Source organism: Micromys minutus (assembly GCF_963924665.1).
Source record: "Micromys minutus genome assembly, chromosome: 29".
Lineage (NCBI taxonomy): Eukaryota > Metazoa > Chordata > Mammalia > Rodentia > Muridae > Micromys > Micromys minutus.
Window position 1 is genome coordinate 12,140,830 of NC_137964.1, and position 26,541 is coordinate 12,167,370.

The following is a 26,541-nucleotide window of genomic DNA, read 5'->3' on the forward strand; positions in this document are numbered from 1 at the left end:
GGGGGAGAAGACAGCACTCATGGAGGGAGGGGCAGGGCACAGGATGGACGGTGGTTATTGGGCTTCTATATGGGTCATGGGTCAGTGCTTCCAGAATAGCTGTGGCCCCCACTGGGGTCTGGGCAGCTGGTAGAAGGCAGAGAGCTGGCCCGGGAGGTAGGTATCTGCTCTCCCTGGCCCATCTGCAGCAGGCTAGCAAGGGCGACCATCTCTACCTCAGTGAGCCAGGTGGAGGGGCAGGGCCGCGACGAGGAGGGCTGCGACGAGGAGGGCTGGAACAAGGAGGGCTGCAGCGAGGAGGGCCGCGACGAGGAGGGCTGCAGCGAGGAGGGCTGGAACAAGGAGGGCTGCAGCGAGGAGGGCTGGAATGAGGAGGGCTGCGATGAGGAGGGCTGGAACAAGGAGGGCTGCAGCGAGGAGGGCTGCAATGAGGAGGGCCGCGACGAGGAAGGCTGGAACAGGGAGGGCCGCGACGAGGAGGGCTGGAACGAGGAGGGCTGCAGCGAGGAGGGCCGCGACGAGGAGGGCTGCAGCGAGGAGGGCTGCGACGAGGAGGGCTGCAGCGAGGAGGGCCGCGACGAGGAGGGCCGCAATGAGGAAGGCCGCGACGAGGAGGGCTGCAGCGAGGAGGGCTGGAACAAGGAGGGCTGGAACAAGAAAGGCTGCAACAAGGAGGGCCGCGACGAGGAGGGCTGCAGCGAGGAGGGCCGCGACGAGGAGGGCTGCAGCGAGGAGGGCCGCGACGAGGAGGGCTGGAACAAGGAGGGCTGGAACAAGAAAGGCTGCAACAAGGAGGGCCGCGACGAGGAGGGCCGCGACGAGGAGGGCTGCAGCGAGGAGGGCTGGAACAAGGAGGGCTGGAACGAGGAGGGCTGGAACGAGGAGGGCCGCGACGAGGAGGGCTGCAGCGAGGAGGGCTGCGACGAGGAGGGCTGCAGCGAGGAGGGCTGGAACAAGGAGGGCTGGAACGAGGAGGGCTGGAACGAGGAGGGCCGCGACGAGGAGGGCTGCAGCGAGGAGGGCTGCGACGAGGAGGGCTGCAGCGAGGAGGGCTGGAACAAGGAGGGCTGGAACAAGGAGGGCTGGAACGAGGAGGGCTGGAATAAGAAAGGCTGCAACAAGGAGGGCCGCGATGAGGAGGGCTGCAGCGAGGAGGGCCGTGACGAGGAGGGCTGCAACGAGGAGGGCTGGAACAAGGAGGGCTGCGACGAGGAGGGCCGCGACGAGGAGGGCTGGAACAAGGAGGGCCGCGACGAGGAGGGCCGCGACGAGGAGGGCTGCAGCGAGGAGGGCTGGAACAAGGAGGGCTGGAACAAGGAGGGCTGCGACGAGGAGGGCTGGAACAAGGAGGGCTGCACACAGGGGGACATGATGGGAGGTGGGAGCAGCAGCCTCCGCAAGTCCATCGCCTGAGAAGACAGGAAGGGAAGCTTGTCCTGGCTTTGAATGGACAAAGGGAGAAAAGAACAGAGGGAGGCTCACTCTCACCTGCTGAGGGGGCTTAGGCAGGCACAGGGGAACACGCTGCTGCCCATGAGGTAGCAGAGGGTCCAAGAGAAAGGCTTCTTCATAGTTCCTCATCAGGATCCCTGAAGAGGAGAGCCTGCTAGCTTGGTGGCCTTGGCCTTCCACCCTAGCCCTCAATGCAGCTTCCCCAGCAAGTTCACAAGTACACTGAGGGGCCAAGAGAAGTACCTGCGTTCCTAGGCACCACCTGCCTTTCCTCTGGATGTCCTGAGGTAGTAGGGACCCTGCCCCATTCATCATACATAGACCAGGAAGGATGGCTCAGTGTCCTGCCAGACAAAGATACCCCTGGCCCACTGCTGGCCCCCTGTGGAGAACAGGAAATTTCTGAGCTCCATCTCTCTTGGCACCCCTTGCTACCTCCAAGCAGAGCTACAGATCCCCCAACTCACCACCAGCTGAGATCCTGCATTCCCCTGGTGGCTGGGATCCCAGAGCAGCAGCGGGTTCTCCTTTGAGGGGGTGGCCTGGGGGGTCACCAGGGGAGAATGAGGTACTGTGAATAAAAGAGACAAGGTTAGAACAGGCTCTGAATCTCTGGAGCCTCGTGGGTACAATCAACCAGACCTGGTGCCTACCTGGGGCTTTTGTAGTGGGCTCGGTAGCCAGGTGCCGGGAAGACCGCAGCTGCTTTCTTCTTCTGGTCTCCGATGAGCTGAGCGCCTGGCGCTGTGAGCTGTGTGAAGGGAAGGACGGGCTTCCCCACTCACCTCCCTTCCTAATGCTGACTGACCTGAGTTAGTCGTAGGACCAACAATATACCCATTTCCCAGTACCGACCTCCTGGATTTGGTTTTGGAAAACGCCCACAACGCCTCCTAGCGGCCCCCACCGAGCCCTCACCTGTCCTGCACAGGGGTTTCTTCCTCTTCAGAGCTCCAGGGCGCTGGGTGGTCACTGCCCCTGGAGAGGCCTAGCTCCTCTCTTGTCTCCTCCTGGTCTGTGCCCCATGGCCCATGCCAAGGCAACATCCTGCGTCTGGTGAAGCACCAGGCAATACCCACCGCCGTACTTGCGTGCGGCCCTGACTACAAGAGCGCCCAAATCCTAGCCCACCTCAGAGGTATCGCCACAACGCCTGCGCCAGCGTTTCTCCAGCCACGTGGCACGCCCACCAGGTTCTCAAGGGCTCCCCCTGGCGGCAGAGGCACGGGGCACTTGCGCCTGTATAACTCTGCTGCTGGCCGTAGCATCTACCCTGGGACTCACAGTAGAGGAACTCAGGTCCCCAAGAAGCTCGCGCATTCATGGACAGGCAGGCACACACCTGAGGGCCAACCTACAGGCCTTTGGGCTTCTCTTTATTGTGTTTGACACAACACTCTTCACCCAGATGGGGGCTGCACCGGAAGCAGCCTAAGGGCAGGGGGATACCCAAGACCAGTGCTATACACAAGACCACGGTCACCAAGTCCTTGTTATTGACAGGGCCCAGGTGTCATCTGCTCCCAGGGCAGGTCCGGTGGTAGTTTGGACCTCTACACCTAAGGCTGTTGTTCCAGAAGTGCGTGAAGGACAGCAGCGATGTGAGGGAGACCCCTTCCAGGGGCCCCTTCCTCTTCCAAGATGTGGTGGGGCTGGCACAGGGACTCCTGGGGGGAGGGGCCCAGGTTAAATTTCCCCCTTGAATTCCCCCAGCAAGGTTAAGAGGGGGCGGGGTTCCTGGTAGACACTGCCCCGTGCCTGGGGACAAATGACACATGGAAGCGGGCAGCAGGTAACAGAAGGTGGTCACACAGGGGGCTGGGGCAGGAGAGGCCTGTCATTTCCAAAGGGAAATGCTTGTGCAGGCAGGACAAGTAGCCCAGGCAGGACAAGCCCTGGCAGCAGCGGTTCACACAAACACACACAGAGGTGACGGTCTATACAGTTTATATACAGAGCCAGGGGCCCATACTGGGCTCACATCCCCTACACAGAGTTTTCTCTACAAAACAGAGATAATTTAGCTCCCCCATAGCAGCCAGTAGGAGGAGGGAGGACAGAGGGGAAAGCCAAGGTCCTGTCACCCCTCCGGGGACAGGGGCTGGCGGGGAGGACACGAAGGCACCATCAGCACTAATGATAAGGGTATTGTGGGTACTAGAGTGGGCTTCTGAGGTCAGTTTGTGAGGGTACACTAGTGTCTTTGGTAGGGCTGAAGGCACCACCGGTGGGGACAGGCTGAACAGGAGATCTCATAAATAGAAGGTGGGGAAGGAAGGGGCAACGTGGGTCCTAGGAGCCCAGGAGCCGAGTGTAGACGACATAGAGCAGCAGCATGGAGACCACGTAGAAGAGGAGGAAGCCACCCAGACCAGAGGGGGGCTGGACTGGGAGAGGGGCCTTGCCCCCAACCAGGATCACAGCCTCCAGTATGGTCTGCAGCCCCTGGGCGGTGCCCCGGAGGAGATCCGAGGGCGAGCACAGGTCAGCCTGGGGAGGGAGGACAGGGCAGGTGGACAAGGACAAATAACAGAAGTTAGCAGCATCGAGCCACAGGCCTTCCCACCCTGCCCCACAAACCAGGACCACAGCCAGTCATGCCGACACGCAGACATGCAGGACATGCAGACATGCAGGACATGCAGACATGCAGGACAGGGAGACAGGAGGGAGAGCAGGGCAGGGGATGTGAGGGGTGGGGCCAGGACACATGCTTCCTGTGGATGGAACCGTACCCCTCATGCACAGTACTCAGCTGAGCCCGACACACCACCATCCTACAGGGCGAAGTGCACCCCCATACCTCAGGCACACCCATCACCCAACCCCCATACCTCAGGCACACCCATTTTCCGACAGGCTTCTAAGAAACTCTCTACATTCTTCCGAGACTTGAGGGCACTGAGCTTTGGCTGAAGGTGGAGGAGAAAGAAAAGGAATTTGGAAAGGCAAAGCCACAGCCCCGTCCCTTCCCTCTTCCTCCATTTGGGCTCCCACTGACCACAGCGGGTGAGGGCACATGGATGAAGGGCACAGAGCGGGGCCGCAGCTGGTTCGCCAGCTGGCACAGGATGACCCCATTGGCGAGAGCCTCTGCCAGGTCCTCAGGGAGGGGCTGCTGCAGCCGTGACTCTAGGACCTGGAAGCACAGACAGGAGGGACAGGCAGGGTCAGCAGGGTCACTCCGTCCCTTCCCCTCCTCGATGACAGTTCTAAGACAAGAAGGAACTGCTGCAGGCTGTGTGGGTCCTGAGGAAGGAAAGGGGAAGGGGCGCCATGCTGGGCCTGGCCTCCGCTCACATGGACCTCTCTGCTCACCTGGCGAAGTTGGGATATTAGCTCCTTCTCCTCTAGAATCTGAGGAAATGACCGAGGTCTCAAAGCGGACTCTGGAGAGGAAGGGCCTAGGAGGAAGAGAAGGACGATGGCAGCTCTGCTTCATGGACAAACTTTGGAACCGCTTCCATCAGCCTGATACCAACACTGACCCTGGCCTGGGGGATTCTCCATGAACAGGGACAACACCCTAAGAGACACAACCCCAAGAGATAGGAGTCCTGAGGTTAGTGTCAGGAAGACAGAGACTTACTTGAGCCGCTCTGAGAGGAGGAACGGAAGAGGAAGCTGTTTGGTCTCTGGATGGAACCCAGTGGCCTGGGAACGGGAGCTGTCACTGGAGGAAAAGGCAGGGACAGACAGACAGACATCCCCTCAGTAGTGCATTCTTCCTTTAGACCTCTATGTCCCAACCACCTCCAAGCCATCACCTAAAGACACTGTCCTACCTGGTCCAGATACAGGAAGCGGGTCCTGGGAGGTGGGGGGTGGTGTAGGAGCTCCCTGCCCTCCTGACACTCCCAGTTGGGTAGCACTGGACTTCGGTGGGCCGCTGAGGAAAAAAGAAAGGGACTCAGAGAAGGCCACAAGGAAGGCATAGGGAGGCGGATCTCAGAGGACACCTACTTGCAGGAAGCCTGTGTGGATGGGGCCGAAGCCCCTGCTCCGGCCCTAATTCCCCGCTTCAGGCCGCTGGAAAAAGCAGAAGAGAAGAAGCTGGGCATTCAGGCCTCACATCCAGTAGAACAAAAGTCTGAGAGGCATTTGCATCTGCCCCTTTCAGGCCCTGAGCCCTTACTTGTCTTTCCTGGGGGACCCCCAGCCCCCACTCTGTTGCTGTTGCCTCCGCTCCCGCTCCTGCCACAACTGCAGAGTGTCTGGGCGCCTCCTCTCCTCCCCTGCAGGCTCCTCCCGCCTGGCAGAAGACGGGAAGAGAGAGGTCTCTGTCAGGTGAAGGGGAGCTACGGAGGGCTGTTGAGGAGGAGGCAGAAGAGTGGGCTCGGGACTGGAGTACCTGCTGCTAGATGGCTTCTCCACATCTCCTGCCACAAGGCTTACTTCAGAAGGCAGCTGCTCCTGAAGAGAGAGGATGGCAGAGGTTGAAGAAAGGCCTGCCCGCATTCAGGCCGATTTCCCCATTCGGTGCCTCTCCACCTGGATCCTCACCTCAGCTGCGCTTCGCTCCTCATCTTCCCCAGGAACGTGACTGTCAATGAAGTCAATCTGCTCCAGGTCTCCATCGCCTGCAAGGCCAGGGCATGTCAGTGAGCAAGCAAGAGGGGGCTTCCAGGCCCACATTCACCCATCACTTCCTGGACAAGCTCCCCTGCTCACCAGAGCCATCTTCTCTAGGTTGTCTAGGCCCCCGGGGCTCCCGAGCCAGCTCTGAGATCCGGAAAGACAGCTCTGAAAAATCATCTGTGGACTTTAAGGCAGAGAGGCAGAGATGGGACTTGGGCTCCCTGCAGGACTGGGGACCATATGGGTTCAGACTGCACAATAGAGACTGGGATGAGGTGGAGAGCCAGCCTCTTGGAAACAGTAGGGGAAGGAGTCTCAGCCATGACTTCACTGAGATACCAATATATTAGGTATAGAGTCCCCAGTACCAAGTTTCCCTGCCAGATGACATCACTAAATGTCCTTAAGAGGAGGTCCTTACCTCATTTCCTGACCACCTCTTGCTGCCACTGTCAACGCTATGGAAGCCCGAGTCCAGGCCACCATCATAACGACGTCCGGGAAATAAATCTTCAGCAGGGCTGGAGCAGCCAGGAAGACCTGATCAGCCCCAGGCTGGCAGCACCCGTACCCTCCCACTGGAATCCAGGGGAGTTCTTTGGTCCCAAGAAGGGGATTCCTTCCCCTGGGCCTTACCAGGGACTAAAACTTGGAGGGCGGGAAGGGACTAGGTCCCCAAGGGGAGCTCCCCGACGGCCAGCTTCCATTGTTAAGTACTTAAAGATGTGAAGTTTCCCCTTCAGGCATATCTGTATGAGGGCACATGCATAGAATGAGGTGGCTCCCCAAGCCCTGTTAGACCCTCCCACGCTGCCTCACAGCACCTCTATCCTTAAGGTCCCCAGGCTGCAGCTTACCTGGGCAGGTGGACTCTGAAGAGGGTTGCTATCCAGCAGGATGACCTGCAGATGCCTGAGGCGGCAGAAGGAGACCGGGATCCGGGAGACTCGGTTACAAGAGAAATCCAGGCGGACCAGAGGAAGGTCCCCCAGCTCTAGGGTCAGTGCAAAGGGAGAGTTAGAAGGCCAGGCCTCAGGCCTTGAACTCACTTCCTTTAACTTGGCTCCATCACTGCACCCCCCACCCTGGCTGGCTCGCCTCACTGCAGCTGCTGCTTAGCCCTATGCATCCTCCTCCCCTGCCACCCCACCCTGAAACCCACCCTACATCCCCAGTGAGCAGCACAAGTTACTGCTCAGAACACAGCCAGGATACATGCCTGTGACCCCAACACTCAGAGGGGAGGCACAAGTGAGGTTCAAGGCCATTCTTGCCTACACACGGAGCTGGAGGCCAGCCTGAACTACAAGACACTACCTCTCAAAAAACAAGCAAAAGACAAAATTCCAGCCAGGTGAAGTAGTGCACGCCTTTAATCCCAGCACTAGGGAGGCAGAGGCAGGCAGATCTCTGTGAGCGCCCGGCCAGTCTGCTTTACATAGTGAGACCTTGTCTCAACTAAACAAGACAAGACAAAAGTCCTTGGCTTCACGTATTCTGAACAGAAAAGTAATGAAGACACTTAACAGACTGGGAGGGCAGAGGGCAGAGGCAGAAAGGGGGAGAGGAGGCAGGAAAAATGGATGGCCATTACTGTTGGTCTTCAAGTCTGCACCCTTCCTGCCTCCCTCTAGCTTGTCTTCCTAACTGTCCAAGCTAGATCAGGCTATCCCTGCCTCTGTGTTCCGTACACGGTGCCCCTCGACCTGATGAAGGATGGTGCATTCTCTAAGGTCAGCTGTGCCTGAGCTTCTGGGAGACAGCATCCCGGACTCCCCAGAAGAACCCTGCTCCCCGTCCTGGGCTCCCAAGCCTCCGGCTTTAGAAGTTCCCTATGAATGAATGTCTTCCCTCCATTAAGCCACTAACCCTTTGAGGGTTGGTCACATCTATAGGGCCCCCCCGCCTGAAACACAGGAAGCACACATGCCAGAACAACTTGACTATCAAATGTCAGTGTCATAATTACCCCATTAAACAGGGTTGATCAAGTTCTGCTGTCAGGGACCCTCCCAGTTCAGAGTCCTCCAGAGGAGGTTCAAGAGCATCACCTGACTAGTGTTGTTTCAAGAGCTCTTGCTGGGGTAAGGTGGGTGATGGCTGGCCCTTCAGGTCCCTTCCAACTTCAGGATTCCACAGTTGCCTGATTCCCTCCTTTCTTTCCTACCCTGTCACCACACTCGTAAAAACAGAACTAGGAGCCCATGCCTCCCAGCCTCGGAGGGTTGCCATGGTCAGAAGCAAATACAACCGTTTACTGAAAATCCCTGAGCAACTAAGGCAAGATTATTTTTAAAAGATTTCTTGCCTGTGATTTCTTCAAGGTAGAAGCATTATTTCAAGTTAAATGTTTGTGCTCCCCTCCCCCACTTTGGATGTTGAATCATAACCGTTAAAGTGATCGGAACTAAGAAGTGGGGCCTAAGGGCAGTAACTCAGGTCACGAGGGCAGAGTCCAGAGAGGATTAGCATCCTTATAAAATGGAGCCCAAAGACCCTGGAGCTCTCTCTGCTCTGCTGAGGGCACAGTAAGTGTTTTCAGCCACAGAGAGTGGAGGGCCCTCATAGAGCCTGGCCACACAGCCCCTGATCTCACTGTGGGCTCAGAAGCCACCCAGTGTGTGGCACGTGTGTTACTGCAGCTGCACTGGGGAAGACACACGAAGCGTGGACACATCATCTGGCTCACTTTCCTTACCATCGGGTAGGGTACTGAGCTGGTTCCTTCGAACGTTGAGATCCCGCAGGGAACGGAGGCTACACAGCTCCACGGGGAGGGACTGCAGCTCATTGCTGCTAACATCCTAGGCCAGAGAAAGCTCTATGAGCCCAGGATCAGCAGCTATCGCTCTGCCTTTTCTCTCGAGCTACTTGCCTTTCACCCAAGCCTTTTCCTGAGGGTGCTTCCTACCTCTCTCTAGCCACTCCCCCAAAGTCCCTTGGCCCTGGCTCCACAGACCCTCCTCTGGCCCTTGTCCCTTATTCTCACAAGCTGCCGCAGACTTCCTAAGGTGTTGATGTCTGGAGGCAGGGCTCCTAACTTGTTGTTGCTGATGATAAGTACTCGAAGGGGCAGCTGGCAGATGTAGGGTGGCAAGGACGACAGCTGGTTCCGGCTGTGGAAGAGAGAAAAGCAGCAGGCTCAGTCCCCAGGCAAGGCACCCAGCACCGGGCCTCTGCCAGGGACTGGGAGGACCACTTGGGAGGTCATAAAGGGTCTTCGAGGCCCACAGAATAAGCCCTACTACCTGAGGTTGAGGTAGGTGAGGGCTGTGAGATTCCCCAAGGCTGGGTTCAGGCATCTCAGGCAATTGTGGTAGAGGCTCAGGCCTTCCAGGGACACCAGCTGGCAAGCTGCCTCAGGCACCTCGGGAAACCGGTTCCGAGACAAGTCTAAGAAAAGTAAGGATCCAGACTGAGCTGAGAAAAGGCTCGGCCTCTCACAAGGGGGCTGAGTGCCCCCTGAAGCAGCTGCCAAGCTCCCTATCCCCCACTGACCTAAAGAATCACACACACAGGGTTAAGGCAAGAGTGGATAAAGGCCTGCCACACATGAATGACGGACGACCCGAGTTCAACCCCCCAGAATCCATGTATAAAAGTCAGTGTTCACTTGCAATCCCAACACTGGAGAGGCGGGGATAAGTGGACCCTTGATGCTCATTGGCTAGTTGACCATCAGCATGGCTAATTCAGTGACCAGGTCAATGAATAGACGCTGTCTTAAAAAGGCAAAGTGGATGGTACCTGACGAACAGCCGAGACTGACCCCCTAGACTTCGCAGGTGTGTGCACATATGCAACATATGAACACACAGAAGTTCATAAACCTAGCCTCCCAGGGGAGACAACGGGTCTTCTACAAACCAAAGCACATTATAAACATGACTAGAAAGGCAAAGAGAAGGTCAGAGGGACACAGCCAGAGAAGTCCAGACTTGGAAGGGTAATAACAGACCATAAACATAATCTTTAAATTCACAAATGAAATTACGCGTGGTGGCTCATGCCTGTAATTGCAGCAATCAGAATGCTGAGAGAGAAGAATCAAGAGTTCAGAACTAGACTCTGTCCCACCCAGCAACAACCAGGACAAATGAAGACCTCTCCTGGCAGAGAACAGGCAGGGTTGTACAACACTGTGGTAGTGTGGGCTGAGATGTCAGGAGAACCGGACGGCGGAGCGCACACAGGGAGGCCCTGCTTGTAAAGAGAGTCAGAGGGACAAAAAGAAGGCTCAGTGAATAACACACTAATTACACATGCATGACGATCTGAGTTTAGATCCCAGCACTCGTGTAAAACACGGCATGGGCACATGTGGGAAGGGGTGGCAGAGAGGCCAGCAGACAACTGGGCTTATGGGCTTCCAGCTAGAGCAATAGAGCAGCACCCCAACAACCTCTTCTGGCCTCCATATAGCATGTGCTCACTCCCCCCCCCCCCGCTCCCCATCAAAAACCAGGGCCTGGTTAGGGCTGGATGTGACTAAATGGGTCTAGTACACAACAGGCTCTGGATATGATCCCAGCACAAGAAACAGAAGTTGAAAACAACAGTAAGGTGATAGGCAGGAAGGTCAAAAGAGAATACAGAAACCTCTGGGGAACCCTTCCTCCTAGCTTCAACCTGTTCTCAACACGGGGAAGAAATCATGAACAAGAGATACCTTGGCTTTGAGATTGAGTGAGGTCCTAATGCTTGGCCAGTTTTTCATGGGCCTCAGGGACCAAAAGACTAGGAGCATCTAGCTTCAGGAAGTCAGGCAGGGAAAGGCAAAAGGCTAAGCTGGAGCTAGGAACTGAGTTCTCACAATACTCAAGGTTGTTTCATTGGGGTTTCCTGGTCCCCAGGCTGGCTGCCCTTTCCAACGTCAGCACCGTTCCTACGTCCTTTCTGCCCTGGGCCTCAGGTCCAGAGTCTTTCCGTTTACCATGAGCAGAGCAAGGTGCAAGAGACACCCTCTTATCTCAAAGACTGGCTCACTATGAGAGTGGCAGAGGCAAGCCTGCGGTTCCCTCCAGTGTGGAGACACAGACCACAGATCCCTAATAGCCTGCATTTCTGTTTGTTCTGGTGAACATACCCTAGAAGGTGTCTGGGTATTTTAGGGGAAATCCCAGGCTAGAGTGATTGTGAGCTTCTCTAAGGGCCCTTCTTCAGTAGGGGGCAACAGCTAAGAGGAAGAAAAGCTGGGGAATATTTCCCCAAGGAAATGTGTCTTGTGACAGGAAACAGAGTAGAAACAATCCATTAGGTTGTGGCTTGTACATGTTTCCCAGGGGATATTAGCCTGACGCTCACTCAGTCTTCTTTGCCCCTGCGCTGCGAACACAGACAGAACTAGTATGGGAAAAACAGTTCCGGAGAGGGTGGGAGGCCTGCATCTGGTCCTCCACCCATGCCCAACACCTGCCTCTTTCTTTTGTGCTAGCAAATGCATGAGTGTGTTATGCATGCATGCATGGGAGTGGAGACCGAACTGGGATTGGGTAAAGGGGAGAATGGCAGAAGTCAGGGGCGGAAGGAGCCCAGGCTGGAGGAGGCAGGGCTCGGGGGCACAGGATGTGGTCTGTGGGAGAATGATCAACACTTCTCCTTTGCTAGAACTTGCCCTGCCCCAGCCCAGGTCTCTACCAGTAGGCCAGGGGAACACGATCCTTGGTTGTCAGGGGATTCCACTGGGAAACATTCAGGGAAGACAGCAAGCAGGAGAGGTTCAGAATAATCCAGCAGCACAATGCCAAAGCTCTTAGTCTGGGGTGGAGGGGAAGCAGAGGACAGGGCACCAGGTAGCTCTGGGCTTCTGTCATACAAACACACCCTTTCAGGATGGGGACACCCAGTTTGGAGAGAGCAGACAGAGGACTCCTGCACATAATGGAACCCACCTGCCTAAAACCTGGGCTCCAACAAGACTGAAGAAGGCAGAGAGGGGCTTTCAGGAGGCTGGGAATTTCCTGCTTCAGCACACAAGAGAACCTGCACCCAGGGGAGAACCCTAGCTGCACCCTGAGCCGGAATGTTGAAGGAGGAGACTGGGTGGGGGAGGGGCTGGGAGGGGCTGGGAGGGCTTGGTAGTTTTCCCAAGAGTCCACTCACTGACACAGAGCCCTGAGGAAGTAAAGAAAAACATTTGGTCTTTGTCAAAAAACAAGCAAGGGGGGAGGGGAAAGGGAACAGACGGCCAGTGTCACACAGCTGCTGAGGTCAATCTGGAGCTTGGGGGCTGGGGGGACCTAGGAGCGGTAAGGATGGCTCCTGGGGCTCACCCATTCCAAGGATTCATTCAACTGTGTAGGGAAAAAGAACTTAAAAACGGAGAGATTTAAAGTTTCTCTGTCCAGAGCTGAAAGGGGAGACTGTGCCCCAGCCAGCCTGGCATGATTGCAGGTGGGCCGGCACCTGCCGGAGCAATGAGCTCTTTGGTCCAGCTCCATAGTTCTGGACCAGGAGATGAGAGGAGCCGGGAGAAGGGGCCCTCGCGCTGCAGCCCAGACTGGGGTGGGGCTCCCGGAATGCAGCTCTCTGTTGTGATTCCCCGCCCTCAGCTGCCAGCCCAAGTTCATAGGCTGCCTCCTAAGCAGCTGAAGCCTGACTCACCTGTCACTGCGCACTCCCCAGTGCCTGGCCATAACAGACCCAAGGGTAGAGTGTACAAGAGTAGAGGGATGCCAAACACACACACACCAGGGTGCTGGGGGCATGATAGGAGGGATTCTGAGGGCAGGGACTGGAAGGAGAGTCTCCAGGAGGTCAGCACTCCTAGCTCAGAGACACAATGTCCTTCCTTTCAGCAAGCTGCCTCAAGTTCCTCCCCTAAGGGAAAAGCAGAATTGTAGGGTTCCTATGAGGTCACAAACTCCACAGTGACTTCACAGAACCAGGAAGAAGATAAAGGGGACAGGGATAATGGATGGAAAGTTAAGGGCGGGACAATCACTTGTTTCACATAGACAGGCGAGGGTGGGCAGCGGAGAGGGGCTGGGACTTGCGGAGACTGCGGAAAAGCAAGCAGAAACGTCGGGTGGTTAGGGGCGACGTTTAGGAAAGGGATAGCGGAGGCTTCTTAGCTCCGATCGAGGTGGACGGGTGAGAAAGAAGTTAGAAACGTCTAAAAGGGTGAAAAATGCAGCGATCAATGATAGATTATACATGGAGGCTTGCTTTAAGGGCTGATCAGATCTAGGGTTGAAGAAGCCAAGCAGGTGAGGGGCGGGACCATGCTACAGGTGCGCAATATGCAAATAAAGGGGAAGAGTCTCACAGAGCTCAGCCAAAAGTGTTATGTGCACTCTTGAAGAGAACTCATTGTCCAGTGGTTCTTACAGAGGGGAGGGGAGGTCGCGGGCTCAACGCCAATCCCTAGGGGGCAAGCATTCAAGACTGCCAGGTGAAGGGGTGGGCCCGATTCGAACGCGAGGCGGGGCTATGCAAATGAGGGTCGCGGTCCACTGTGGGTCCCCTACTCTCTGGGCACCAGCGCAACTCACCAGCCTGGGTGATGTCTGACAGGTCGTAACTGCGGGCCGCGCCCCGGGGGAAGTGCTTCAAACGCCGGTTGGACAAGTTCAGGGTCCCGGTGGCCACAGCCTCCTCTAGGGCTCGTTCTGCGCTACGGCTCCCGGGTAGACCAGGAGACCCTGGCACGGAGACTGAAGCTGCAGCTTCCTCACCCCCGGCGGCGAGTGGACCCGCTACCGCCGCCGCCATCCGCTCCCGGCGGCTCCCCTTGCCTGACTGACGGCACCGGCCGGCCCTTCTCGCCCTTCCCCCTCCTCGGAGCCTCCGTAGTCGCCACTGAAGGACGGAAGCGAGGGTCAGGAACCGCGCGGACCAATCATGAACCAGAAACGCGTTAGAAGTGCCCAATCAGAAAACGGTAAGGGGGTGGGGCCTCTCAATTCTAGACAGCACTGAGGTACGGGAGGGGGTAAAAGCGGAGCATCCCGCCAACGGCCGCGGTTCCTGGTCGGCCCGCCCTGCGCAGCGACATCCAATCATAATTCTCGAGACTGGAGATGGAGCCAATGAGACCCACCCAGGAGGCGGGGACTACGGCTCTCAACTTTAGGGGAGTAGAGACCCTAAAACACAATCCTGCGGGTCAGTCCCTCTTTCAACCAAGACCAATTGCAATGTAGATACAGGCGAGTGACTGTGAAGACGACCAATTAGAACCTTCAAAAGGAACCTGTCCCGGCCTCTTCTCTGAGGGACGGTTCTGCCTACCAATAGCATGGGCTAGGAGATGCTCCTTTCTCTAGACTGAAGGCGGGGGAGCTAGAATTTTTGAGATCCAGGTAAAGACTGTAAACGCAGCGCGCTGGGCTCTCTGACAGTGCAGGGGTAGAGCTAGGTGCTAGCTGGAGTAGTTGGGGAGCAAGCAAGCGTCCGGGAAGTGAGAAAGGGCGAGGGATGCCCCAGTCAGCACTCGGGCTGTTGTCTCAGCAGAAGGGACCATTTCCGCCTGCGCAGTCTAGAGTCCCTAATGGGGACGCCTGGGTTTGACCGGTGAGGGAGTTTCCAGCTCAGAGAGGGAAAGTCGTCAGACCTGCCATCTTCACCAAAGTACCCCTGGAGAAGACTTGTGATGGCCAGATCAAACTTTAGAGGCTACGAAGGATCTCATGGCCTCAAGAACAAGATCTTCGGGTTTTCTGTTTGTTGGTTTCCGGGATTTCTCTGTGTAGCCCTGGCTGTCCTGAACTTGCTCTGTAGATCAGACTGGCCTCGAACCCAGAACTCCGCCTGCCGAATGCTGGGACTAAAGGCGAGCATCACCACCGCCAGGCTAAGACCTTCGTTTTTTATAAATGAGGAAAGGGAAGCTGGACAAATCTCAGGACTCCACGTAGAACTTCCCCCCCCCCCCCCGACTTTCATAACAGACTTTGTCTGCTGGAAACCTCTTATTTGAAGCCGGGTGTGGTGCCATGAGCCTGTCGTGACAGTTCTTAAAAAGAGGAGGCAGAAGGATCAGGACTTTGAGGTCAGTTCCAGGCAAGCCTGGACTACATAGCTCAAAACTAACTTTTTTTTTAAAATACAGGAGAGAGCCCTGTATTCAAAATACAGATGTGAGAGATAGTAGTAAAAGAATACTTTTTTTAAAAAAAGAGAGAATGTTAGCATTTAATGAACCTCCCTGTGTTCTTCCAGTCACTAGGAAACAGGCACCCCAACACCCTTATTAGCCTCTGCTCTTCCGAGGCTAATCCTGTGGTGAGGCATGCCACTAAGCATCCCCCTTCCCTCTTGGGCGCCTCCACTGCTTACCAGTGTGGCTATAGCTGTGGCTAACATGGCCCCATAATTTCAGTCTTTTTTTTTTTTTCTCAATGTGGGTGGCATGGTGACCTAAAGGAGGGACTGGCTTTCTGAGACGATCTCCTATAGCCCTCGTTGGCCTCAAACTAGTGATGTAGCTAGAAGAGACCATGAACTCCTGACTGTCGTCACCTCTCAAGTGCTGGGATTACAGGTGTGCACCCTCACACAGGGCTCGCTTCGAGAGCTTCACATCTTTTGTAGTGACAGACGACCCCACGTCTTCTTCTTGTGTTGCCTGGTCAGCAGTAACCAAAGTTGCTCTCGTCTCAAATCATACCTGCTCTGCTGACGGGCCGAAACACTAAGTAAATCTGGAGAGATAGTTTAGCCGGCTAAGAATGTATATTGATTCTGTTCAAAGCACCCAACAGAGTGGCTCACAGCGGCCCTGTATCTTCATGTAACAGGCCACACACTGCTTTCTTCTGGCCACCCAGGCATGTCCCTCCACACATACACACAGGCATACACACGAAGAAATTAAACCTTAGGAGGCTGGAGAGAGAAAGAGAGATCTCAGAAGCTGCGAGCACTTGCTGCACTTGCAGAGGACCCAGGTTTTATTCAAATCACCCACATGGCACCTTACATCTGAAGCTCCCAATTCCATGACATCCAGGCATTTAATATGGTATTCATACATGCAGGCAACACACACACACACACACTCATTTGTTTTACAAAGTAAATCTTTAAAAACAAGTTGGATATAGTGACACATGCCTTAGTCCCAGTAATCAGGAGACAGAGGCAGGTGGATCTGAGGTAGAGGCCAGTCTAGTCTATATACTGAGTTCTAGGACAGCCAGAGCCACATAATATGAGTCTTGGCCTCAAAAAATAAATAATGGAGCACTTAAAATTTGGACCGGATAAATGGCTCAGAGGGTGAGGCTGGAGAGATGGCTCAGTGGTTAAGAGCACTGACTGTTCTTCCAGAGGTCCTGAGTTCACTTCCCAGCAACCACATGGTGGCTCACAACCATCTGTAATGGGATTCAATGCCCTCTTCTGGTGTGTCTGAAGAGAACTATAGTGTACTCACATACATAAAATAAATAAATAAATCTTAGGGAAAAAAAATGGCTCAGAGGGTAAAGGAAAGTTCAATTCCCAGGACTCTCAAGTTAGGAGGAGAAAAAAATGCTCTCAAGTTGGCCTCCACATGTGTGCTATGCCGTCCAAACGTACACACTTGCCTTTGCACACACTCACACACTATGGATGTAATGGAATTCTTTTTCACCGTTAAAATTCCTTCTTAGGCTCCCAAAGTATCTGTTTGCTAGTTACCATAAGAAAGCAGGAGTTGGAACCCAAGGCCACGCAAGCGTTAAGCCGTATTCCCTACGGATATTACCTTTCCCTACTGATCAGATGCAACCTCATCCGCTGTTCCTCCTGGGCAGTGCGTCTCTCCGCAGGAAACGCCAGGTGCCTAGAGTCTGGGGGATACCCTAAACTCCAGAGCTCATCCACCCTTTTCCCCCACCTCAGTAGTTTGTCCTCCCATGTGAACTGTTTACAATGAGATGGTAAAGAATTTATACTCAATGGTTCTCACTTGCATCTTCCTTTTGTGAGCAGGAAGTTAGATGAGGGTCCCCTTTTCTCCCTTGTCTTTGCTGGTCAGAGTTCTCTTTTCTCTTTCGTTTTATTGAGATAACATCTCATGGAATGCAGTAACGCAGAGTGACCTCCTACGCATTATGTAGCCAACAATGGCCTTGAACGCCTTTCCCCATCTTCCAGTTTCCACTTCCCAGGTGCTGGCATTGCAAGTGTGCACCCCGTATTGGACTTTTTCTGCTGAGGAATCAAACCCAGGGCCTCATGCATGACAGGCAAGCATTCTACCAGCTGAGCTTACCTCCGGCCCTGTACATTTTTGGCTCTGTAACCTGGAGATACAAATCCCTGGAGGTCTGGGACTACTTAGGAGTCCCCCAGTTTTTCTCTTCAGAGTTCAGTTGAAAACAGAAAGTCTACTGCTACTTCCTAGAAGAGGAAGGACTTACCATCTATCAACAATTCACTCTCTAGATCTCCAGTAAGACATGGGTCCCATGATCCCTCTGGCAGCCATATCTGAGCTAGAACCCAGAAGCTACCTCTGGGCTCAGGCTAAGGAGAATAGGTCACAGTTGCTGGACAGTGAGGTCACAAAAAGGTTTATGTGCCCCAGACTCCATAGGGGTGGGGCCTAGATGATAGAGGGGCTCTAGAGGCCCCCCCAAGCCTAGACTAGGGACATGGTGTGGGAAAGGCAGCGGGGACGGGGTCCTGGGGCCTGGGCAGCCAAGGGGCCTCGAGAGATGAGGGCTGGAGCAGGGAGGGGCCAGTCAGGATGGTGAGGAGAAGCCGGAGACAGAAGCTGAAAAAATTGACCAGGCTGTGCAGACAGGAGGAGGGGCTCAGGGTGAGGGGTGGCAAGTCAAGGGAAGGGCAGGGAGTTAACTAGCAGCAAGAAATCCAGGGACAGGTCCAGGGATAAGGCAGGCAAGGGAGGGAAGAAGGCCCGAGGTCCTGAAGAGAGATGGGAGGACTGAATTTGCTAGCATAGAGGTGGAGTCGGATGAACCCCAAAGCAGGAGATTAAGAAAAAAATAGTCTGAACAGCAGAGAAAAAAACCCGGTGTGACTCACAGAACGCCTTTGTCCCCTTTCTCCTCTGGCAGGTGAAGCGCAGCTGCCCTTCTTGTGTCCTGGAGGCTGGGGGTGAAAAGAAGGAAAGAGGGAACCTTATTTCTGTTCAGTTGTTCCCCCCAGAGCTGGTGAGCCTTTAGGGTTTGGGGAGGACGGTGACTGCCGGGCTGAGGGGGCACCCTGTGACTCCCCATCCTCCCTCCTGCTCCTCCGCAGGTGGAACACATCGTCTCCTTCCTCCCAGTCAAAGACGTGGTTGCCCTAGGCCAGACATGCCACTACTTCCATGAAGTGTGTGACGCTGAGGGCGTGTGGAGGCGCATCTGTCGGAGGCTCAGCCCACGCATCCGTGACCAGGGTTATGGTGCTCGGCCCTGGAAAAGAGCCGCCATTCTTAACTGTAAAGTTCCTCTCAGTAACTTCTTCCTCTCCCTGCCTCAGTCCCCTTCCTTATTCTAGGAACTTCCTTCTCTATCACATTGTCTGACGATCTTTGCACCCCATGGCAACCTTTTGCCTGGAAGAAACTTGTTAGTCTCAAACATACTCCATGGAGTACCTCCTCTAAGGTTCTCAGGCCCCCTCTGACAGACAGCGCACTCGATTACCATTTAACCATGTCCCCCTGCGTGCACCAACTCTCCCTAGAGACAGCCCTATTTCCCAGACCTGGAGTTTCTTCTTCTTTTAAATCAGAGTTAACTTTGTGTGTATGTGTGTGTGTGTATGTGTGTGTGTGTGTATGTGTGTGTGTATGTGTGTGTGTATGTGTGTATGTGTGTGTATGTGTATGTGTGTCTGTGTATGTGTGTGTATGTGTGTGTGTGTATGTGTGTGTGTGTATGTGTGTGTATGTGTGTGTATGTGTGTGTGTGTATGTGTGTGTGTATGTGTGTGTATGTGTGTATGTGTGTGTGTATGTGTGTATGTGTGTATGTGTGTGTGTGTATGTGTGTGTGTATGTGTGTGTATGTGTGTGTGTATGTGTGTATGTGTGTGTATGTGTGTGTATGTGTGTGTGTATGTGTGTGTGTGTATGTGTGTGTGTATGTGTGTGTGTGTGTATGTGTGTCTGTGTATGTGTGTGTGTATGTGTGTGTGTATGTGTGTGTGTGTGTATGTGTGTGTGTGTATGTGTGTGTGTATGTGTGTATGTGTGTATGTGTGTGTGTATGTGTGTATGTGTGTGTGTGTATGTGTGTGTGTATGTGTGTGTATGTATGTGTGTATGTGTGTGTATGTGTGTGTGTGTGTATGTGTGTATGTGTGTGTGTGTGTGTGTGTGTGCGCGTGTGCATCAGCTAGTTCGGTAACATGTGGAGGCCAGAGGTTGGCACTGGTTGTCTTCCTCTCTGTCCCTCTCTGCCTTATGTATTTTAGAATGTTTACCTTTATTTTCTGTGTATGGGGGTTTAGCCTGCATGTGTGTCGGTGCACCACATGCATGCAGGGCCAAGTGGACCAGAAGAGGGCACTGGATCATCAGGACCTGGAAAGAGTGGCCAGTGCTCTTGACCGCTGTGGCATCTCTTTCACTGAACCTGGAGCCTCCCATTTTGGCTGGACAGGATGGCCGGCAAGCCCCAAGGAGCCTTCTGTCTCTGCTTTCCCCCTCTTCTAGCCAGTGCCATGCTAGGGTTCAAAAGGCTCCACACCAGTTCCTGCGTGAGTGCTGGGGCTCTGGACTCAGGCCCTTAGGCGTGCACACCGTTTAACTTCACACACTAAGCCATCTCCCCAGATTTTTGTCACTATTACAGTTGAAATGAAGTAATAGCTTTTTTTTCCATGTTTGTGTGTGTGGTATACGCATGTTTGCATGTGTTCGTGTGCATACACATGGGGACGTGTGCGTGTAGATACCAAGGTTGATAGCGAGCATCATCTTCAACCACCTTTTCACACTCTATTCAGGGTAGCAGAGCGCCCCAGTCACACCCAAACCAGTCTCACTGGCCAGCTTGCTCTGAGGATCCCCTTTCTCCCACTGCCAGGGCCAGAACTGCAGACAGGCCAAGAAACCCATCCAGGCTTCCCCTAACTGTCAGCTGAAAGGCAAGAACCTAACTACCAAGCCATCTCCCCAGCCAGAGGCGAAATCACTGCCGTGGTGGTGGCTGTCCTATTTGTTACATAATAGGTAACAGTACCAACTCCCCGAGTCTCTGAGGGACAAAGTCACCCCAGCTTGAGAACAATGACCCAAATACTCCACTTCAGAAAGGCCCTACCTAATCACTTCCTCCCCTTACACTCACACTCACTCACACATACACACACACACACACACACACACACACAGAGTTAAGAGAAAGCTGGCCAGAAAGCCAGAGATGAGAGAAGGCTGGGCAGATGTAGGGTATAAACCCGAGTTCTCCGTGTCACCCCAGGAAGGAGTCTGGTCCCTAAGTCTAGGGATGGAAAGATAAAATCCCAATGGCCAGGGCGTGTGGAAAACAAACTCTAGCTCACCCAAGCTTTGAGTCTCACCACTTACCTCAACCCCCTCTCCTGTTCTTCAGATACAAAGGGCCTGTATTTCCAGGCATTCGGGGGACGCCGACGATGTCTCAGCAAGAGTGTGGCCCCCATGCTAGCCCACGGCTACCGCCGCTTCTTACCCACGAAGGACCATGTGTTCATTCTTGACTATGTGGGGACCCTCTTCTTCCTCAAAAATGCTCTGGTCTCCTCCACCCTTGGCCAGATCCAGTGGAAGCGCGCCTGCCGCTATGTGGTGTTGTGTCGGGGCGCCAAGGACGTGAGTAGAGGAGTTGTGGCCTCAGAGAACTCGCCTCGCCCAAGGAAGCTCACCAGTCCTGGTCTCTCCTTTGAGGAGACATCTGCCCACTCTCGTAGGGAACCTGAAAGCGACCCATTAATCTATCATTTTCTTGTTTTCGTTGGTTTGTTGTACTGGGACTTGACCCCAGGATGTCACACATGCTAGGCAAGCATTCTACCATAACCTCGGAACCAGGCATTTCAGTTCCTATCCCATGATCCATTGCTCTAGCCGCCTCCCATCCAGAGCCTCCGAGCCCCAGACAGCATCACCTTGCTTCCACAGTTCGCGTCCGACCCAAGATGTGACACAGTTTACCGGAAGTACCTCTACGTCTTGGCTACCCGGGAACAGCCGGCAGTGGTGGGCACCACCGGGAGCCGGGCCTGCGACTGTGTGGAGGTCTATCTGCAGTCCAGCGGGCAGCGGGTCTTCAAGATGACCTTCCACCACTCCATGAACTTCAAGCAGATCGTGCTGGTTGGCCAGGAGACCCAGCGGGCCCTACTGCTTCTCACAGGTGTGACATAATGTCTAGCAAATGTCTTCAGGACCTGCTCCAGAGGAGAGGGAAAGAAAGGGGTCCGCCAGAGAGCATTCTGCCTACTGCCAGCTCCTACTCTCAGCCCCAGAAGTTCTAGAATTCGCATAGAATTTCAGATAAATTCTCAGGCTGGGGATGTATACATAAAGCACCGTATAACATGGATGTGGTGATTGATCCACGCCTGTACTCCCAGTACCGGGGAGGTGGAGGCGGAGTTTGAGGGCGGTCTACACAAGACCTTGTTTCAGAAATCAAGTGTGTGTGGGTAAAATTCCCCAGAACCAACGTAAAGGCAGGTAGGGAGTGCAAGTCTGTAATCTTGTGGAGAGGATCCTCAAGCCCTCAAGGGAGCTAGTCTGCACATACAGCAGTGGGGATGACACTAACACAGACAGAGTGAAAGGTGAGCACCAACGCTGGAGGCTGTCCTCTGACTTCCGAGCATGCACTGTGGCATGTGCACCCACGTTATTACAAGGCATTGTTGAGTTGTCTGGAAAGCACTGTTCGAATGATTATCTGATTTTAAAAGTCCAATCTCCTAACCTCCATGCGAGGTACTTTACACTCACTTTCCCAGTGTCCATAGTCCTTAAACCCGAGACCCTGCGGACTCCTGAGTGCCAGGCTTTGTTCTCCCCAACGCTGAAATTAAGAGTCTGCAACAGCTCATCACTGGGTCTGCTCTCCGTTTGTCTCTCACGCTGATGTACTCCTGTTTTATTTTCGGGGTTGAAGTCCGGGGACCGAAAGCTATCCTCTCTCTTTTTCCCCTTCCCTTTTCTATTCTCTCTTTCTCCCTATTTTATTTCTGCTGTTGTTGAGACAGAGTCTCACTAAGTAGTTCAGTCCTTGTCTAGCCTAAAACTTACTGTGCAGATCACGTGGTCCTTGAACTCACAGAGGTCTGCCTGTCTCTGCCTCCCAAGTGCTGAAATTAAAAGCATGTGCCACCATACTACATCTCCCCTCTCCCCAAGTGTGTGCATACGTGTGTTTGTGTGTATGCAGGCATGCATATGTCCTGCACATGCAGAGGACATCTTTCAGGACTCATGTTCTATTGCCACCATGGGTCTCAGCAGTTGAACTCACCACAAGTGCTTTTACCCATGTGGCCGTCTCATTGTCCCTCCACCCTTTCCCTTGCTGTACTCTTGGACAGGCAGCGTTCTTGTTGAGTGTCCCATGGATAAATCCCTTCCTCTATGTAATGGTGGGCCTCCCTTCATACCCCCAGAGGAAGGAAAGATCTACTCTTTGGTTGTGAACGAGACCCAGCTGGACCAGCCACGCTCCTATACAGTGCAGCTGGCCCTCAGGAAGGTGTCTCGATGCCTGCCTCACCTGCGTGTGACCTGCATGGCTTCCAACCAGAGCAGCACCCTCTACATCACGGGTAAGAAGCACCTCCTGGGGCTGGGGAACCAGCTCCATGGCTAAAAGCACTTGTGCAAGACTAAGGATAAGTTCAAGCTCCCAGAACACACACAGAGCAGGACCCAAAGGCAAAGATGGGGGCGGGGTGGTCCCTGTAATCTAGGAGTGGCATGAAAACAGCAAGCAAGGTGGAGGGCACAGACTGACACCTGAGGTTGTCCTTTACCTTTGATACAAATGCTGTGGCAAGTACATGCCACACTGTATGCACATATATCACGTAACACACACACACACACACACACACACACACGGAGGGGGGGATGGGCGGGGGGGGGAGAATTAAGAAAGAAAACTGTATCCCTCTCCCTTAAGACTCCAATTTTGGGCAGATCCCCCCATTCCCTCAAACTCCTTAGGACATCCTAGTGACCCGCTAGGCCCCAGGTATCAGAGCCGATGTGTTGATTGTATGAGACTTCCTGCCATCTTCCAGCTTTTACCATCACAGGTGGGGCTTTATCCCTAGGAAACAGGTGCTCAAAGCTGCTGAGCTGAGGGCTCCTGACCCCCCAGACCAGGGGGGAGTGTATTTTGAGGTGCATACCCCAGGGGTGTATCGTGACCTCTTTGGGACCCTTCAAGCCTTTGACCCTCTGGACCACCAGATGCCACTTGCTCTCTCCCTGCCTGCCAAGGTAGGATGCCAGTGTGGAGGATGGCGGGGGGCAGTTTAGGCTGGTACAGAGCAGAGGGTGGGGCTCTAGGGATTAAAACACTAGATCTGGGTGGGACAGGGGGACTCAGGGAGAGGAGGCAAGATGGGATTGGTTAGGGAGCAGAGTTTCCTGGGAACGGAGTGGCTCACTTGCTCTTGCTGTCTTAACCTCCTAGGTCCTGTTCTGTGCTCTTGGCTATAATCACCTTGGCCTGGTAGACGAATTTGGCCGGATCTTTATGCAGGGAAATAACCGATACGGGCAGCTGGGCACTGGAGACAAAATGGACCGAGGGGAACCCACACAGGTGAGATTGTGTCCTGGTGACCCTCGTCCCGTCTCCTGACCCCGAACCCAGCCACTCTGCCATATTTCCCAGGCACCACTTTCTCCTCCCCGAGGTAAAGCTAAGCCCAGCACAGATAACACCCAGGGTGCTGGTGCAGGTCTGACCCCGGAAGGTCTGTTCTGTGCAGTGCACACAGTGTATGCAGAAGGAATGGAGTGGGCTGGGGCTCCTGGGTGTGCTCAAGCACTAGAAAAGGTGAGATGCAGCAAGAAGATGGCTCAGCGTGTAAAGTGCTTGTCACGTGAGCCCGAAGGCCGGCGTTCAGATCCCAAATACACATGTAAAAAGCGGGGCCTGGCGGTAAGCCCCTATGATACCAACACCGGGAGGGGGAGACCAAAGGTTCCCAGGGACTCACCAGCCAGCCTGGCCAGGGAGAGACCCTGCCTCAAAAAACAAAATCAACAACAACACAAGAAAAGAAAAGCATAAAAAGATGGAGGGCAAGTGAGAAAGACACTCAGCACTACCTCCAGCCTCAGTAGCCACGTGCATGAATACACATTCCCCACACATTCACACTGTTTTTAAAAAGTAGGGCCTGTGGGTTTGAGACGGCTCTGGAGACAGGGAAAGGCATTCCATGTAAGGAGAGCAGGGTAATGATGAGGCTTATACATAAGACAGTTTTAAAAAAAAGGCTGGCCGGATAGACTAGATAGAGCCCAGTGGGAGAGCGCTCGCCTGGCTTGTGCAAGGCCTGCGGAGGAGGAAGCAGGAGAGGGCTGGGGACTGTTTAGCTGACAGAGAGCATTCTTGGTGTGCACAAATCCTTGGGTTCTATCCTCAGCACCGCAATGAAACCTGACATGGTGGTATAAACCTGTAATCTTTTGCTTTGTCCTTCGAGACAGGGTTTCTCTGTGTAGGCCTGGCTGTCCTAAGTACTCACTCTGTAGACCAGTCTGGCCTCGAACTCACAGAGATCCGCCTGCCTTTGCCTCCCAAGTGCTGGGCTTAAAAGCATGTGCCACGGAAGCCCCCAATCCATACTTGTGATCTTAGAACTAGGCAGGGAAATTGGGAGTTCAAGGTCAGCCTCTGGGATATAGGAAATCTAGTCTCAATGAGAGAGAAAGAGAGAGAGAAAGAGAGAGAGAGAGGGAGGGAGAGAAGAGAACAAGAGACTGGTCAGATGAGAGCAGAGAGGGCGCACTGGAAACCTCTGGGCTCTGAGGGTGGTGTCTTACTGGGCACAAACATGGGTGGGCCGATTTGGAGAGGAGACATTGCAGAATTTACAGGTCCTGGAATAGATGACAGCCATCCACGGGTGACACACACAGGTCACTGTGTACATGCATAGGAGAAGAACGAAAACCCCACCAGGATGCCCACAGACAGGTGGCAGCACTTGAGACAAGGCCCTGGCTGGTCTGTGGCAGCAAAACTGGAAAGGGAGACCCGCAGCAGGAGATGCACTAGGGGGAAATGAAAAGATGCTCCAAAAGAATGGCTTAAAGAAGGAGAAATAGTGCAGATTCCGATTTTCTGCAAATTTTCCTGAGAGTATAAAGCACTGGCCTAGAGACGTCCATTCGGTGGCGAGGGTCCAGGCTGAGACAGAGTGGCAGATGCAGGCACTGCCCACGGTTGTCACAGAGCAGTGAGAAGGGTGTCCTGAGTCAGGGGTGGAAGGCTCGCCTAGCCTGAGCTTCATCCCAGACACAATGGTGCGTGTGTGTGGAGGCAGGAGGATCGTAAACTGAAGATCATTGTCAGCTACACAGTGACGTCTAGGCCAGGCTGCATGTGACCCGTGTTAGCTGCTGTTCTATTGCTGTAAAGACCAAGGCAACTTTTTATTTTTTTAAAGATTTATTTATTATATACACTGTAGCTGTTTTCAGACACACCAGCAGAGGGCATCAGGTTTCATTACAGACGGTTGTGAGTCACCATGTGGTTTCTGGGATTTGAACTCAGGACCTCCGGAAGAGCAGTCAGTGCTCTCAACCGCTGAGCCATCTCTCCAGCCCCCAAGGCAACTCTTACAGAAGAAAGCTTACGTACAGTTTTGGAGGGTTAGTGTGTGAGTGTCACGGTGGGGAGCAGACAGTCCTGGCGATGAGATCACACCTTTTCACCAGTTAATTTCCCTCAAACTGTGCCACTCCCTGGTGACTATAAGCACTCAAATATATGGGCCTATCGGGGCATCTCTCACTCAAACAACCACAGGACCCCATCCCCAAATCAAGAGCTATAGAGATGGTTTTCAGGGGACAGCACTTGCCTGATGATCTGAGTTTAGTCCCTGGGACCCCTCATGATGGACAGATAAAAGTGCTAGGTAGAAGTTGTCCCATGGGTGCCGAGGCACACTTGCAGCACACAAAACAAAAGGAACTAAAACCTAAGCAAAGCAAAACTTTATGAAACAATACAACACACTATATAATCCCACTGTGTATTAAAAACACGTAATATTTAACCAGGCCCGAGGGGAGGGGAAAGATCTATTCAGAGGCAGAGCCTGCGCTACACTGGGCTTAACACCAGCCTGGCTATATATCAAGTCTGTGTCTCAAAATAAAAAGTAAAAATGAGCTGAGGACACACTTCAGTAACAGGGTGCTTGTCTGACAAGCAGGAGACTAGATTCAATCCCTTTATTATTTCCAAAACCGTGAAGTGTTTATCTTGGAAAACCATAAAGGCAGTCTAGCACAGTGCTTGCTTTGCTCATTAGGAGGATCTGAATTTGATTTCCAGAAATCATGTTTAAAAAAAAGAAAAAGCCAGACACAGT

General features: G+C 53.8%; 3 protein-coding genes across 4 annotated transcripts in view; 1 reads left to right on the forward strand and 2 right to left on the reverse strand.

Moving 5' to 3' along the window:
• On the reverse strand, positions 1 to 2,302 carry SAP25 (Sin3A associated protein 25). The gene is given in 6 exon segments (XM_080940710.1): positions 1 to 1,409; positions 1,489 to 1,589; positions 1,696 to 1,834; positions 1,920 to 2,023; positions 2,106 to 2,256; positions 2,258 to 2,302. Coding segments are annotated over 6 exon segments (1,866 nt in total). The 5' UTR covers positions 2,294 to 2,302; the 3' UTR covers positions 1 to 74.
• LRCH4 (leucine rich repeats and calponin homology domain containing 4) lies at positions 2,127 to 18,021 on the reverse strand. 2 transcript variants are annotated; one of them, XM_080940709.1, is made up of 19 exons: positions 18,010 to 18,021; positions 13,524 to 13,830; positions 9,279 to 9,423; positions 9,020 to 9,146; positions 8,729 to 8,834; positions 6,888 to 7,024; positions 6,667 to 6,779; positions 6,452 to 6,551; positions 6,124 to 6,214; positions 5,956 to 6,032; positions 5,804 to 5,865; positions 5,588 to 5,704; positions 5,416 to 5,481; positions 5,238 to 5,341; positions 5,042 to 5,125; positions 4,771 to 4,856; positions 4,454 to 4,591; positions 4,287 to 4,364; positions 2,127 to 3,119 (listed from the first exon to the last, which is right to left on the reverse strand). In XM_080940709.1, the coding sequence occupies exons 2-19, from the start codon at positions 13,741 to 13,743 to the stop codon at positions 3,012 to 3,014; spliced, it is 1,959 nt and encodes a 652-aa protein (XP_080796835.1). In that variant the 5' UTR covers positions 13,744 to 13,830; positions 18,010 to 18,021; the 3' UTR covers positions 2,127 to 3,011. The 2 variants fall into 2 exon arrangements, with proteins under 2 accessions (XP_080796835.1, XP_080796834.1); XM_080940708.1 differs by having other exon boundaries at positions 2,994 to 3,942.
• FBXO24 (F-box protein 24) overlaps positions 17,711 to 26,541 on the forward strand; it is a gene marked incomplete at both ends in the record, with an annotated part of 10,613 nt that continues 1,782 nt past the window's right edge. Inside the window, 8 exons of the mRNA XM_080940711.1 lie at positions 17,711 to 17,782; positions 18,042 to 18,137; positions 18,226 to 18,409; positions 20,532 to 20,770; positions 21,080 to 21,314; positions 22,582 to 22,740; positions 23,298 to 23,419; positions 23,616 to 23,747. Of these exons, the coding sequence (XP_080796837.1) occupies positions 17,711 to 17,782; positions 18,042 to 18,137; positions 18,226 to 18,409; positions 20,532 to 20,770; positions 21,080 to 21,314; positions 22,582 to 22,740; positions 23,298 to 23,419; positions 23,616 to 23,747 (1,239 nt within the window). The remainder of the gene's footprint in view (positions 17,783 to 18,041; positions 18,138 to 18,225; positions 18,410 to 20,531; positions 20,771 to 21,079; positions 21,315 to 22,581; positions 22,741 to 23,297; positions 23,420 to 23,615; positions 23,748 to 26,541) is intronic.

Excerpts from the sequence above, each read along its gene's own strand:
- LRCH4 (XM_080940708.1), bottom strand. The coding sequence starts at position 13,743 with ATGGCGGCGGCGGTAGCGGGTCCACTCGCCGCCGGGGGTGAGGAAGCT. Across the intron at positions 8,835-9,019 it reads TAGGAAGTCTGCGGCAGCTT|GATGTTAGCAGCAATGAGCT; the intron begins GTGAGAATAAGG and ends TCTCTGGCCTAG. Across the intron at positions 6,552-6,666 it reads CCTCCAAGTTTTAGTCCCTG|CCCTGCTGAAGATTTATTTC; the intron begins GTAAGGCCCAGG and ends TGGCTGCTCCAG.